The sequence below is a fragment of the Pteropus alecto genome, unplaced genomic scaffold (genome assembly GCF_000325575.1).
Source record: "Pteropus alecto unplaced genomic scaffold, ASM32557v1 scaffold100, whole genome shotgun sequence".
NCBI lineage: Eukaryota > Metazoa > Chordata > Mammalia > Chiroptera > Pteropodidae > Pteropus > Pteropus alecto.
The window spans coordinates 696,533-711,750 of NW_006430723.1; the positions used below are offsets into that span (position 1 = coordinate 696,533).

The 15,218-nt window shown below is 42.8% G+C and overlaps 1 protein-coding gene and 1 pseudogene across 2 annotated transcripts in view; one reads left to right on the top strand and one right to left on the bottom strand.

Annotated features, from left to right (window-relative positions):
* Positions 1–3,873: 3,873 nt before the first annotated feature.
* Positions 3,874–3,991, bottom strand: LOC112483071 (annotated as a pseudogene).
* Positions 3,992–6,464: 2,473 nt separating this feature from the next.
* The window catches only part of ACTG2 (actin, gamma 2, smooth muscle, enteric), a 22,148-nt gene continuing 13,394 nt past the window's right edge, over positions 6,465–15,218 (top strand). Inside the window, exons 1-3 of one of the 2 annotated variants that reach the window (XM_025049314.1) lie at positions 6,474–6,543; positions 12,117–12,253; positions 14,926–15,087. In XM_025049314.1, the coding sequence (XP_024905082.1) occupies positions 14,962–15,087 (126 nt within the window). In that variant the 5' untranslated portion in view covers positions 6,474–6,543; positions 12,117–12,253; positions 14,926–14,961. Of the gene's footprint in view, positions 6,544–12,116; positions 12,254–14,925; positions 15,088–15,218 lie in introns of both variants that reach the window. The other variant, XM_006905187.2, reaches the window with a different exon arrangement.

Below are 15,218 nucleotides of genomic sequence, written 5' to 3' on the forward strand. Positions count from 1 at the left end.
AACAAGATATGTAACTCACTAATAAGCAAATAAATGAAAATTAGAACCCAGTGCAGCACTGTTTTTTAAGTGTTAAACAAAGATTAAAAGGTTTGATGCTCTCTATCTGGATTGTCAGGAAATTAATATTCTCATACCTGAGCGGGAGAATAAATTGCAATTACTTTCTGGACATTTGACTTAGCGAAATGATTTTTAATTAAAATGTGCATTCTACTTGACCAAGAAATCTCTCTTTTTGGAATGCTCTAAGGAGAGAATCTCACAGGTACACAAACAAATAAAAACATTTATTACAGTATCATTTATAATAGTGACAAATTGGAAACCACTTACACTATCAATCCATAAAGGACTGGTTTGATAAACACATTGAAATATGTACAGCCAATAAAATAGATGGTGCTGAAAATCTATATTAATGAACACAGAAAAAAGAATTCCAAGACATTTTTAAGTGGTAAAGGTACAATTTATTTATTTCTTCATTTAGCAGGTATTTATTGAGTGCCCACATGGGTCAGGCTCTCCTCTAAGCATGGGGGATACAGCAATGAGCAAAAAAGAAAAGAAATTACTGCCCTCCTGGAGTTGATGTTCTAGTGGCAAATGAAAGATAATAAACATTGAAATAAATTATGTAATATATAAAGCAGTGTTATAGTATGATACCATTTTTCTAAATGTGTATTTACATTGAAAAATATCTGGGAACATTTTTCGTTCATAGTGGTTATCTAGATGATGGGGGTTTTTTATTTTCTACTTCATACATTTTTTTTCTGAAATGTTTTGAGTGAGTATTCCTTTTAAATCAGAAGAAATAAGTCAATTTCTATATTGATGAAAATAAAATGACAAAAATTTTATTTAAAGAATATCTGAATAACTAATATTTACTATTTCTTTCCCTCAAAGAAATTAAAAGATCTACTGTCAAGTGAGAGAAATTTTTTGACATTAAAAAGAATTGCTCAAATTCAAATCAAAACCACAACAATGTGGAATAGTAGAAACTCTTATTCACTGCTGGTGGGAATGCAAATAGTACAGACACTTTGGAAAACAATTTGGAAACTTCTTACAAAACTAAACATACTCTTACCATATGATCCAGAAATTTCGTTCCTTGGTATTTAGTCAGATGAGTTGAAAACTTATGTCCACATGAAAACCCGCTCAAAGATGTTAAGAGCAGCTTGAGTCATAACTGACAACATTTGGAAGCAACTAAGATACTCTGCAATAGGTGAATGGATGAATACATTGAAGTACATCCAGACAATGGTATATTATTCAACACTAAAATGAAATGAGTTATCGCACTATAAAAAGACATGAAGAAACCTTGAGTGCCTATTACTAAGTGAAAGAAGCCAATCTGAAAAGGCTACCTACTGTACAATTCTAACTACATGACATTCTGGAAAAACCAAAACTATGGAGAGTGTAAAAGATCAGTGATTACCTGGGGTTGGTGTGAGTGAAGAGGGAAGAATAAATGGAGAACAGAGGATGTTTAGAACAGTGAAACTATTCTGCATGATACTATAATGATGGATACATGTCATTGTACGTTTGTCAAAACCTATGGAATGTACAACACCAAGAGTGAACCCTAAACTGAACTATAACTTTTGAGTGATAATGATGTGTCAGTGTAGGTTCATTGATTATAACAAATATACCACTCTGGTTGGGGATGTCGATAGTAGAGGAGAATATACATGTTGCAGAGGAGTTGGTTAAGATGTGGGAAATTTCTGTACTTTCTGCTCAATTTTGCTGTGAACCTAAAGCAATTTTAAAAATAAATTCTAATTTTTTAAAAAAACAATAAGATACCACCTCACACCCATTAGGTTGTCTACTATCCAAAAACAAAAGCAAAAAACAAAAAACAAAAAACAAAATAACAAGTGTTGGTGAGGATGTGGAGAAATTGGAACGCTTGTGCATGTTGGTGGGAATGTAAAACAGTGTAGCCACTGTGGAAAATAGTATGGGTGTTCCTCAAAAATTTAAAATAGAATTACCACATGATCCAGAGATTACACTTCTGGATATAGACCTAAAAGAATTGAAAGCAGAGTCTCAAAGAGATACTTGTACACCCATGCTCATAGCAGCATTATTCAAAATAGCCAAGAGGTGAACACAACCCAAATATCCTTCAACAGATGAATGAATAAATAGGCAAATGTAGGATATACAAACAATGGAATGTTATTCAACCTTAAAAAGGAAAGAAATTCTAAAACATACCACAACATGGATGAATCTTTAGGACATTACGCAAGTATAATAAGCCAGTCACAAAAAGACAAGTACCGCATGATTCCACTCACATGAGGTATCTAAAGAAGTCAGATTCATAAAGTTGGAAAGCCGAATGGTGGTTGCCAGGGGCTAGAAGGAGGGAGAAAAGTGGCAATATTGTTCAATGGGTACAGAGTTTGAGCTTCATAAGATGAAAAATTTTTGGAGATTGCACAACAAAGTGAATATACTTAACACTCCTGAACTGCACACTTAAAATGGTTAAGATGGTATATTTTATGTTATGTGTATTTTACCACAATTAAAAATAAAATAAGAAGTGCTCAGCCTTCCTTAGGTATTAAGAAACTCAAACACTGAAAAGGAAAGACATTTGATTAAGCTTCAATAAAGCCAATGATACCAGACAAAATCAAAAGGCAAAAATTAAATCAAGGATGGGGGGATATTTGCAACCTTTGTGACAGGCAAAAGGCTGATAATATCACCAATGTACTATGCCAAGGACACTTATGACCCAAAAAGAAAAAGGTGAAAAATCTAAGAGAAAAATGAACCAGCTATTCTCAGAGAAAGACAAAAAAGTTAATAAAGGCCAAATATATTCATTCTCATTAGTTACCAAATAATTTCAAATTTCAATTTTAGAACAGGAAGATGCTAAGTGTCTCCTTTCAGTTTAGGAAAAATTGAAAAGATGAATAATTGCCAATGTTCCACATGGTTCTTTTGGGCACAAGGAGAGCCAGCTGAGCACAGTGGCTCAGTTGACACCTATTTCACATTTTCCTTTTTTTTTTTTTTAAACCATTGACGTATTACTATTATAATCAGGAAAAAAGGTAAACAATTCTTAGGTGGTGAGTCATATGAAAATTAACAAGTTTCCACATGTTATAAACAAATGTACTGGACAAAAAACATCGATGCTCAGTGTCTGAGAGTGTGTGGAGAGGTGGTCTCACATACTGCTGGCAGAAGTGTAAACTTGTACAAACTTTTTGGAGGACGGCTTGGCAGTTTCCATCAATATTTCAAATGTTCTTGCTTTAACGAACAGTTCAGTTTAAGAAATTTACCAGATAAATATACTCACACATGCACAAAGGTGCATATAAAGTTTTATTATGAAATTGCAGCAATGTTCGTGTAAGTAAAAAATTAGAAATGACCCAAGAACCCATCAATAGGATATTGGTTAAATAATTTATGGTATATGCTTACTATAGAAAACTATGGCAGGGTTTTTAAAATTACCTAAAGTGATTTGGAAAGACAGCCGAGAATATTATTGAAAAAACATGGTGAGTTTCAGAACAGTTGTAAAAACATATGTTATAACATAATCCTATTTTTATGAAGTAATATAATAACCTTGGAAAAATCTGAAAACAATCTGAAAGCATACACACCATACTGTTAACAGTGGCCATCTCTGACTCAGGCCTGTGTGAGGTTGTAAGGGACGTTTGCTTTTTATTTATTTATATATCATTTATTTATTTATTTATTTTTAGGTGAGGCAACCCTTGGTTGACCTCACAGATGGCAAGGACCTTGTCAGCTTACAATCCCTTGTTTTTTTATTTTTTACACCTACAGCACCTGGTCTTCCTAGTGATCTCCCACCCAAGTACTAACTAGGTCCGACCTTGCTTAGCTTCCGAGATCAGACGGGATCGGGCTTGTTCAGGGTAGCATGGCTGGAGACTGACATTTGCTTTTTAAAATGAACATTTTTGCCTTCTTCGAATTTTTTGCATTGACTTTTGAAACCAGGGGGAAAAAAGTGCTAAGGGTGGGTTTGCTCATACTAGAAAAAAAATGAATACTTCTGGCACCTGGGTTAACCTGCCACCTCCCCTACCTCCTTCTCTCTATCAAACTCAAGGCAGACTCCACCTCCCTAAGCATTTCCTATGGGCTCCGGTTTATTCAGACAGCCTTCCTTTCTGTTCTCTGAGCTCTGTGGACCCTGAGTCACAACAGATTCCCTTTGATTACAGGCTCTTTATCGTTTATCAGCTTACTGCACCAACCAAGGTGCAAAGGTCCACCTGGCCTCAGTGCTGAATGATTAGAAGGGAGTGGAGCCAATCCTGCCACAGTGAAGGGAAACAATGCCCCTCTGGACCCCTGATCAGGGCAAAGGAGACTGGCGCCCCATCCCCGCCCAGGGTGGGAGACTTGGAGGGGAGATCACCATCTTGGTACTACTCTTAGTTGCCTCTCCCAGCCAGGACTGACAAATCTGTTCCTGCTGGACAGCTCCCACCTCAGTGTCTGCTTCGCATGCCCCCATCAAACCACCACATGAGGACTTTCCCTGCAAGGCTCAGGGACCTGCAAGGCTCGGGGAAGCTTTCCAGGAGTCCTGGACTTTAGTCCTAGTGCTAAGCACGCAGGACAGTGGTCAAAAGATGAGAAAGTATGTGCCACGATAGCTACAGTGTCCCCACAGGGGGTTCTCTCAGCAGCAGGAACTCCTTAGCCACACCCCTCAGTTCTCGGTTAACGGGAAGACAGACCTGCACCAAGCCATCGTTCCAGAACACCGGAAGCCACCAGAACTCTCATATAGTGTCTCCAAAGTGGGTGCAATTGTTCCTAGTCTGGTGCAAGCCCAGGACAGCTAAAAGCCGAAGAGAAATGTCATCCAAACCTGGGAAAGAAATGCCCTGTGTCCTACTCACTTGCTACCACTCATACAAACTCCTAAGCCCTGGGCTGAGTCACCTGGGGTCCCAGGACACTTTAAGCAGGTGTTCAATGCATGATGCATGCTTCTTCTGGTGAACGGTAGGTATCCTGGGCACTTGGGCAGGGGAGGGGTTTAAAACACAAATAGCTGAGCCCCACCCCCAGGGTCATCTGGGTGAAGCCTGAGAATCTGTACTTCTAACAGAGTCCCAGGTCAAGTTGATGCTGCCTTCCATTGGGACAAGGACTATATTTTGGGAACTGCTGCGTTTAAAGATGGGGCAGTCAGGAGGGCCAGTCAGGAAGCTGTGATGGCTCCAGGCCAGACAGGACCAGAGCCTGAAGCAAGGCAGGGCCAGCAGGGATGGACCAGGAGGGCCGGAAGGGAGGACACAGAGCTGAGAGACATTTCTAAGGGGAGGGCCACCAGGAAAGGTGCCCAGGTGGTTGTGGAGCATGAGAGGGAGTGAGGCGTCTAGACTGATTGGGGGTTTCTAGCTTGAAGGGCCAAGTGGAAGGACTCAGGTAGGAAACCCAGGAGGCATACCAGCACTGAGGGTAGGGGACAAGGGTTCAGTTTTGCAGCATTCTCTGGGTGGGTATGTCCCATAGACAATTGGTAATTTTAGTCTGGGTTGGGCATGAGGTAGTTGGACTGTGGGAATGTGGAGTTGAAGGTTATTGCCACAGAGGTGGTAGCTGATGATATGGGAAATATAGCAGCTGTCCAGGAAGAATACATGAATTATAAAAAGAGCAGGAACCACAGGACTGCGAAAAATTCTACCAGCGCATGAGTCTTGTTAGGTGTGCTTAACTCCAAGGCAGCTCTCTTGCTCTGTGATTCCCAATATTTAGGGACTGGTAGAGGAAATCCAGGAAGGAAGGGAAAACGGTAGGAGACAGTGAAGTTCTAGAGACAGCTTAAGATGTCCTGGGATCCCAGGTGACTTAGCCAGGGCTTAGGAGCTTGTGTGAGGGGCAGTAGGTGAGTAGGACACAGGACATTTCTTTCCCAGGCATGGATGACATTTCTCTTGAGCTTTTAGCTGTCCTGGGCTTGCACCAGACCAGGTACAATTGCATCCACATTGGGGACACTGCATGGGTGTCCCAGGCCAGCCGAGATGGCGCATAGCAGGGCCTTAGTAGGGAGGTGTGGAGGGAGGAGGCCCACTGCCATTCTTGGTATGGTTCTCTTTCCAGGAGCCGAGCTACATCTGGCCTCACTCTGGGCAGCTTATAAGGCCTGATGTGAGTTTTGTTTATGAAAGTGCAGCATAAAAGGAACAAATCCTCCAGCACCAGGGCTGTTGCCACTCAAGTCCTTTTGCATACATTTTTCAAATGATAATGCACTCTACCCAACCCCCTTCTCCACCCCTCAAGGCCGATTTATTGAAAAAAACACCTTATATGGTAATATTGCTAACACACCGTCAGCTGGCCTTTTTAGGGACTCTGTTTAAAGAAGATCCGCCTCTGGGTTTTATATTGCTCTGGTATTTTTGCCCAAGACACACCAGCCCTCAGTCACTGGGAGAAGGACTTCTCATACGTTTGGTGAGTACCATACAGCTTCTGGCAGCTCTTCCTTCCTGGGGCTGCCTGGCCCCCTGGGTGCAGGAGCATCTCTAGATTGGCCTGGCTTCCGTGACACTGGCCCGGGTCACACGTTGAGGCCCTCGGTGGGCAGGAGTGCCTGCAAATACACTGCTGCCTGCCAGTAAAAGGCATTTCTGGCCGTGGGGCATCCTGGGGCAGGGGCAGACCAGAACAGCGCTCCCTGCCCTACTAACTGGGTGGTGGGTAGAATATCACATCTGCACTGTGGTCTCTACTCGCCCTGATTGCCAAGGGCAGTGCACGTCTGTACTCTCACATCCTTCATCATGACTCCAAATGTCTGGCAGACTGCTTAAGGGGGGCGGATGCTTTTTGGAAAGCCCGCTTCTTCTCAGGGTATTTGTATCAAAGCCAATGACGTCCAGTGTCGGCGAGATGATTGTGTTCAGAATAAGAGTGTATTCAGTTTCCTGCGGGTCTCATTGTCCTCCGATTTGTGCTTGGCTTAGGTGAACAGAGAATTTTCTCATCCTTTGAAGACTCCAGGGTCACTGGGGGATGTTTAAAGTTAGGGATAGCATAGGGACGAGCATTCTGTGGCATGGAGCAGTTTTAGGGATAGAAGGAACGTAGAACCATCTAATTCATTCTCTGATGAGGATGCTGAGGCCTACAGAAGTGACTTGTCCAAAAGACTCACACCCACCTGTGAAACCACCTGTCAATGCAATTATTCTCCCACACACACCCCACTTCACACACACACACACACACACACACACACACACACACACACAAATAATTAAGAGGAAAATGACAACAAGGGGCTGTTTCCACTTTGTGATCAATCTGCTAACATTTCTTTATGGCTGAGGCAAGCTGGTGCAGTGGAGCAGGCCTTGGAGGCAGACTGCCAGCTACCAAAGTTACTGAGTAACCCCAGTTTGCTCTCTTGTAAAATGAGAGTAATAGTAATACTATCTACTTGGCAGTACTGTTGTGAGGATTAAATGAGGCAATATATGTATAAAGGGCTCGGCTCAGCACTGTCCCTGAGTGCTCAAACTTTAAGAACCACCTGGAGGGCTGGTTAAAACACAGACAGCATACACCCCACCCCAGATTTCAATTCAGGAGGCTGGGTTGGGGCCCGCTAATTCTCATTCCGAATAACCTCCCAGGTGGTGCTGAGATTGTAGGTCTGGGACCACACTTTACACAGGAAGGCTCTTAAGTGCTTGCTTTTATTATTTAAATGGTTTAGACTTTTAGATTATCCCTTGGGCTGAAAAGAGAGCTTCTTGTGACAGAGAGGAGTGGGTGCTGGAGAAACTGCCAAGAGCAGAGAGATTCTACATGCTGGCCTGGGAAACCAAGATAGGTGGTATGACATTCTGACCTTGAGGTGCTATTTCTTTCCTCCTTCCTTTCATTCATTCCGCTAACATTTATTGAGCACTTATTATGGGTCAGACGTTGTCTCAGCTTCTTAGGGACAGTTTTGGGACTTCTGCAATCATTGTGTAAGTCAGAAAAACAGGTGAGAACCATAGAACAAGTAAATGTATGAAAAGGCTCCAAGAGGAGCTTCTCACTCAGCCCAGGGGTTATCAGGGAATGCTTCCTGGAGGAAGAGGTCCCGAAGTTGAGATTGTCCCAGTAGAGAGGAAGCATGATCTTTGGGACACTTTAAGTGGCTCGACTCTACTGAATTTAGACTTCAAGGCAGGAAACAGGGAGAGCTAATATCAGAGGGCCAGGTAGACTGGATTATAAGGGTTTTGTATATACTACACCAAAAGATTGGGCAACGGGGAACTCCAGAAAGGTGATGGAAAAGATCTGTCCTTTGAAGAGATTTCTCTGGCAGCTGTGAGGAGAGTTGACCGGAACAGAGCAAGAGTGCTACTGCTGTGTGTAAGTGGTACTGAACTGGTCATGCAGGGTGGTATGGAGATAGAATTAAGACAGCCTAGGGATTGGTTGGGAGGGAGGAGAGAGGAGTCAGGGTGTTGGGTGTAGGCTCTAGGGAGGGTGGCATGATTCTCTGAAGGGCGATTCCAGTTTAGAGGGTGGCGATGGGGACAGCAGTCTTGGAAGTGGAGTTAAGGTGCCAAGGGGCATGAGGTGTAGATGCCCAGCAGGCAGCTGACTCTGCCTATCTGCAGCCTAGGAGGGGGTCCTGGACTGAGCCAGGGGAATGAATGAGAGGCCCAGAGAAAAGCCAGCAGAGCAGGTCCAAATAGCAGAATGCTGAGGATCAGAAATATCACTAACCAGGAATAATTTTAAATTTAATCAATATATATATATCTACCAAGTCTAGATACCCTGAAGTTAATTATAGGTAGTACTAGAATTTTTCACTGCAGGAATGTTTTTCATGAAATGATTTCCCTCTGCCAGGCTCTTTGATCATGTGAATATGTGTGTGTGCAAATTATAATTGGCAGCTGCTTACTTGTCATTGGAAGCCCTCACCTCCAAGGTCTCCCCACTATTGTTTGAAGTCTCACCATCTGACGGGCCTTCCTTTTAGGGCTTAAACTTTCTGCTAATTTCCAAACTGACTTTGGAAACTAACATAAATTCAGGCTTTAATAACCATTGATTTGTGAAGTGGATCATTCAGCTCCTTTCAGCATGACAGACTTCATCCTGAGTGCAAGTTTTGACGGAGAAGAGTAAGAGAGAAAATAAAAAGTATTATTTTTGCAGACTTTTACTATAGGGATGGACAAACTTTTCCTGTAGAGGGCCAGATAGTAAATATTTTAGGCTTTCTGAACCTAAATGTCTCTGTTGCAACTGTTCAACTCTGTCATAGCAATGGCAGCCAAAGACAGTATGTAAATGAACAAAGAGCATGGCCACGTTCCAATAAAACTTATTTGTAGATATTGATATGTGAATTTCATATAACTCTTTGAGTTATGGAAATATTTCTCTTTGGCTTTTTGGCAACCATCGAAAAATGTCAAAACCATTCTTAGCTCATGGACCACACAGAAAGAGGCCTTAGTTTGCCAACCCTGATGTACAATTTATAAAGCACTTTCGTTTCCATTATTTCATTTGATTCATCACCCCAAGAGATAGATGCTATGGTTTCCATTTCATAGTTGAGGAAACTGAAAGCCAGAGAAGGAGACAAAGAACTGGGCTACAGGAAGAGGATGCCTGGAGGAGGAGAAGGGCAAAGAAAAGAGAGGTGGAAGGAACTCTGACACCAAACCTTCAGAATGACAGGGAATGGGTTCAAAGCCTCTGTCCTCGTACTTGCTTGTGAGGTGGGTAGGGACATGAGTGAGTGAGCAAATTTTTTGCACTCAATACGTTTTTGGTTTTTGGCCACCTTTGGGGCGAGGTGGGGGAGGGGCAGGTAGCTAACTTCGTGAAATCCTCAACGAAGCCCAGATGTAGTACCAGCTGACAGAGCCAGAACACTTTACTCAGCTTTCGGCAAGTATAAAGCAGTTGTGACCCCAGGAAACCACAGTGACTTTGGCTCTGGTTCAGCTGACACACTCAAGTCTAGCCACAAGTTACCAGCAAACAGCTGAGGAAGGTGTAGAATTTCCCCCCGCCCCGCAGAGACACTCCGGAGGAGTCAGGCTCCGTGGCAAAGCCCTTCTTCCCAGGGCAGCGTGGGGCCCCGCAGAGGCTTTGGTCCAGGCCAGCAGCCCTAACCCCACCTTCGCTTCCCTCGCTTCTCTCACTTTTCCTTTGGTACCACCTTTGAGAAAGCAGATTTAAATTCACCCAAAGCGCTGCAGAATGGTACTGTTGACAGCTTTATGTCATTTCGTGGCTTGTCTCAGATGCTGGGTAACAAAGTCCAACGCCCTCTTTCTGTATGGGAGGTGGGGGAGAACTCAGGGAGAGACAAAAGGGCTCACTGAAAGCCAGACAGGCTTGAGCTATAAATCGCAAGAGAGAGATCCTGAGGGGACCCTAGAGTGGGATAGTCACGGGGTGTGGCTTTGCCTCTTGGCCACCTTCTAGCTTTCAAGGTCGCATTCCCCTCACGGTGGACCCCCTGCCAGAACAGAGAGGCATAACCGTTGGCTGAACAGCTTGTAAAGAGAAAACTGTTTCTGTGTGGTTCTAAATCAGGCCCATGTAACCAAGCTGTCATGAGACTGGACTGTGGGGACCTAGGGAAACCAGGGGCAGCGCAGACCAGGTCTGGGTAGGCACCACTCACGTGGTAGAATTGTCATTCGACATTTATTGATCACCTACTATGTGCTGAACAGTGAGATGGGGCAGGGGCTATAAACATAAATTTAATTGTAATCCAGGCATTGGAGAGACTCAGAGGCTCAGAGAGAGGAAAGAACATAGACCCTTTTGTTTTAGGGCTTTGATGCTAACAGTTCTAAAGAGATAGAGAGGCAGATGTGAAAACACCAAACATGGAGAAGTTATGACAGTTTCACAAAGGTGGTGACGAAAGGTACAAGCTCAGGCTTTGGAACCTGTCTTGGCGATGTCAGCCCTGCCTCTTCCCAGCTAGGAGAACTTGGGCTGTTTCTTCTCAATTCTCTAAGACTTGGTTTCCAAATCTGTAAACGAAGATAAAAATATCTTCCCTCAGGACTTTGTGAAGATTAAATATACGTGAAGGGCTCCTAATTTTTTAAAATTAAAAATACATTTTTTTTTTTTACTCAACACTGGAAACACTGAAATACTGCTGTGTTTCACCTAATAAAGCAGCTGTAACTTTTCCACTGCATTAAATATTCTGCTCTCTCCACTGTATGGAGGTTTCTGGCAATTGGTTTGCAAAATAATTTATTTGTTATTCAATAACTTTTTCAATATTAAAGTTGTTTCTGATTTTGGTTATTTTAAACAAACCTATGATAAACTAGTTCTTGGCCAAATCTTTGAAGTCACCCATGAGTGTTTCCCAAGAATAAATCCTTAGAAGTGCCTTTATGAAGTCAAAGGATATATACATTTTATATCAAAAGATATTGATATATACATTTTAAGTCTCTTGAATAGCATTTCCAAATTCCTCTTCCAAAAAGTATTACAATTTGACATGTCAGCAGTGAATGCAAGCCCACTTCCCCACACTTTTCCCAGCAGGTCTGTCCCCCAAAACTGGACACAGTACTCTAACTAGAGGTGAGGTTAGCACTTATCCTGGTCTCAGAATGCAGCTGACTATCGATGAGACCCCAGGACCTGCTCACAGGTGCTGAATGAGAACTTTCACAGTTTGGTTATTTAGACTCACATGCAAAACGTCATATTTATTCTATTAAATTTAATCTTACTAGATTCAGCTTATTTTCTCTTCTAGGTTTCGGTTCTTCCATTCAACATATTTAATATTACTTTCTCCCCAGGTCTGTTTTATCTGAAAATTTGATCAGCATGTGCTCTATATTTTCATGCAACTCATTTATTATAATGTCACATGAGAAAGAAAAACAAGAGTAGAGCCCTGAGGCATATCGCTGTCTCCAGGTTGATGCTGACCCATCAATTAATACCTTCCAGTGACAGTAATTCAGGCAGCTACAAATATGCCTAATTGATTTATTGTTCAGCCCACACGGCTTTATCAAAAGGGATATCACAGGAGAACTTGTCAGATGTCAAGATCAAGTTAAGCTCACCATCCCCCACCTTCTGCCCAGCAGTGAGAGGAAAGGGAGGACTGCTATCCTGACAACATTTGCTCTTGGTAAGCCATTACCAATTTAAGCAATCGCTGCTTCTTTAATAATGCATATCAAACTTGCATATCAAGATTATCTGAGGTTTAGAGATCTTCCTTTTTTCCCTTTTAAATGTTGAACATTTGCCCATCTCCAGTCTTCTAACATCTCGCCACCTCTCCATTCTTCCAATATTGTAGGAGGTTGGGAATCTTCTCTGCAATCCAGAGACTGTCCAGACCCAGAGACAGTATCGTTTTGAGCAGCTAGGTGTTTTTCTTCAATCTCCAGTTTACCTCAGACCTTGATTTCCTCTCACCATTGTTTGTTTTATCCTTATTGTTCGGAAAAGCTTTCTCCTTGACAACCATTGATTCATTCACTCCTTCATTTTGATAACAAATGTTTAAAGAGCCCACTCTGTGCCAGATATTGTATTAGGTACACTGAAGAATCGCTGGGGAACAAGACAGTTCCATCTCCTTCCTTAATAGAGCTGCAAATGAGTCGGGATATGCAGAGTTGATCATTGCTTGGGCAAGTTTGAAGTGCCATGGAGCAAAGAAGAGGGGCCATTAGGATCAGTGGCTAGAGAGGCCTCATGAAGATGCAGTGTTGACACAGAAGTCTGGCAGGTGATAGAAGTTAAGAGTAGCAAACAGGTAGGGAGAAGGGTGTTCCAGACCCTTCGTCTAATGGTCCAGAAGGGAGAGGAAGTATGAACCCTGCTTTGAACGTAACAGGATAGGGCTTTCTTTTACCCTTAAAGTTTTGTTAATAAGCTTTTGCTCAGTCTCTACTTGCCCTTTCTGACTTTGGCTCATGGCTTTGTCTCCTCTTTGCTTTGGTCATCATCTTCATTGTCCATGTACAGCATAAAGCTATTAAGGGCCAAAGTCATAGGTTTCCTTAGCACTCATCTCCTTCCCCTCCTGTGGTTGCTCATTCTGAATGAAGTTTGGTTGGGGCTTCCTTCGCCACCACCTTCTCTTTCCATGCCTGGTGCTTCTTTTCTCTGGACTCCTGAAAGCCGGCCTTCCCAACCCTTCAGCTAGGACCTGTCCCACTCCCATCCACCCTGTCCCACTCAGGTGTTCCCAGGCTAAGAGGCAATCTGCTCACTGCCTCCTGAGTGTCTGTTACTTCTCCATTATCACTAAGTGCCAAGGATTTGTCAGATTTCATCTTTTAACCTCCCCCAAAGAAAGAAAACCCACAACAGATGTTGGAAAAATGAATTCCCTCATTCAATTTACAGCCGTCGCATTCAGCTATCAGCACTGGAAGAGGGACTTCCCTGTTTTCTCCATCTGAAGCATCAGGAGGCAGTGAGTCCCACCGTGCATCTCTTGCTTTCCTTTCCTCTCAGGCTGCCCCTTCCTCCTTAGGATTGTATGTTTCCCCTATAACTACTGAATCTTTTTTTCTTAATGACATGTTAAGTTGGTTTTAATTATAAACTATTCATGAATAAGTCTCCTTTTAAAAATTTGAAACATTATAACTATAACTCAGCACCTCTGCCCCCAGCCACTTTCTACCTCCAGAGGTAATCACTGTGATCAGTCAGACTTTTTTCCAGAGCTCTTTTGCTATGTGTTTATATCCACAAATGGAATATCATGGAAAATACACCGTATTTGTTTTCTTGTTTTAAAAAGAACTCATACAAATGGTTTTATGCTATACATTCTATTTGGCAACTCGCTTTGTTCGTTCAGTAGAATGGTTTAGAAACCTGGCCATTAGTCCTTAAAGATCGGCCTGGCTCCTCTCTTAACTTCAGTACAGTATCCCAGAATTTAGACCTTGGGGTAGTTCCAAACTACCCCAAGACGTGTGTTTGCGTCTTTCTCTAGTTAAAGAGTGCCAGTTTTCTCACACCTTTGTCAACGCCTATCATAAAAAATTTGAATCTTTAACAGTGGGTTAAAATGGCCTTATTTCATTTGCACTTCCCTGATAACTAGTGAAGCTGTGCATCTTTTCATGTAGTTGTTGGGTATTTGGACTTCCTGTCAATTGTCTATTCATGGTCTATATATACCGCACATTTTTTCAACTCCTTGCCTAACCTTCAAGTCTTTTAGAGATTCTCTCCATTGAATGAAAGCATTGTAGCCACTTCGGATCTTTAAGAGGCAGTAGTTGGCTCTGACTGCCATAGCAAAATATCACAGATTGGGTAGCTTATACAACAGAAATTTATTTTTTCACAGTTCTGGAGATTAGAAGTCCAAGATCAAGGTATTAGCAGGGTCGGTTTCTCCTGAGGCCTCTCTTCTTGGCTTGATGTCTGCCTTCTTATTGTGTCTTCACCTGGTCTTCCCTCTGTGCATGTCTGTGTCCCAATTTCCTCTTCTTATTGAGTCACCCGTCTTATCAAATTAGTCCATTGGACAACGATCATATTGGATTAACAACCTCATTTTTACTTTAATTACCTCTTTAAATGCCCTATCCCCAAATATAGTTAGGACTTCAACATATGAATTTGGGAGGTACACCATTTAGCCCATAACAGCAAGGTAGAGGGAAGAGGCCCAAGTGCCAGAGACTGGGAAGCCAGGTACACACTTGTTTCTCCTGGAAATGGGCCCTGGCTGCAGGTGAGGTCAGCCCCCCTAAGTCAAGAAGACTGTCTCCAACATGATTTTGACAAGTGGCTGACTAGTTCTCTTCTCCCCCAACCCCCAAGGTGCTCCAGCTCCTGGTTCACTTGGCCACACTCACCATGTGTGAAGAGGAGACCACTGCACTTGTGTGTGACAATGGCTCTGGCCTGTGCAAGGCCGGCTTCGCAGGAGATGATGCCCCGCGGGCTGTCTTCCCTTCCATCGTAGGCCGCCCTCGCCACCAGGTGTGTGCTTATCTGTATACAAGGCTTTGAGCCACTAGGAGTAAGCACTGCATTGTGGAGACTACGTTACGCTGTGTTCGTGTGTGTGTGTGTGTGTGTGTGTGTGTGTGTGTGTGTGTGTGTTGGGGGGG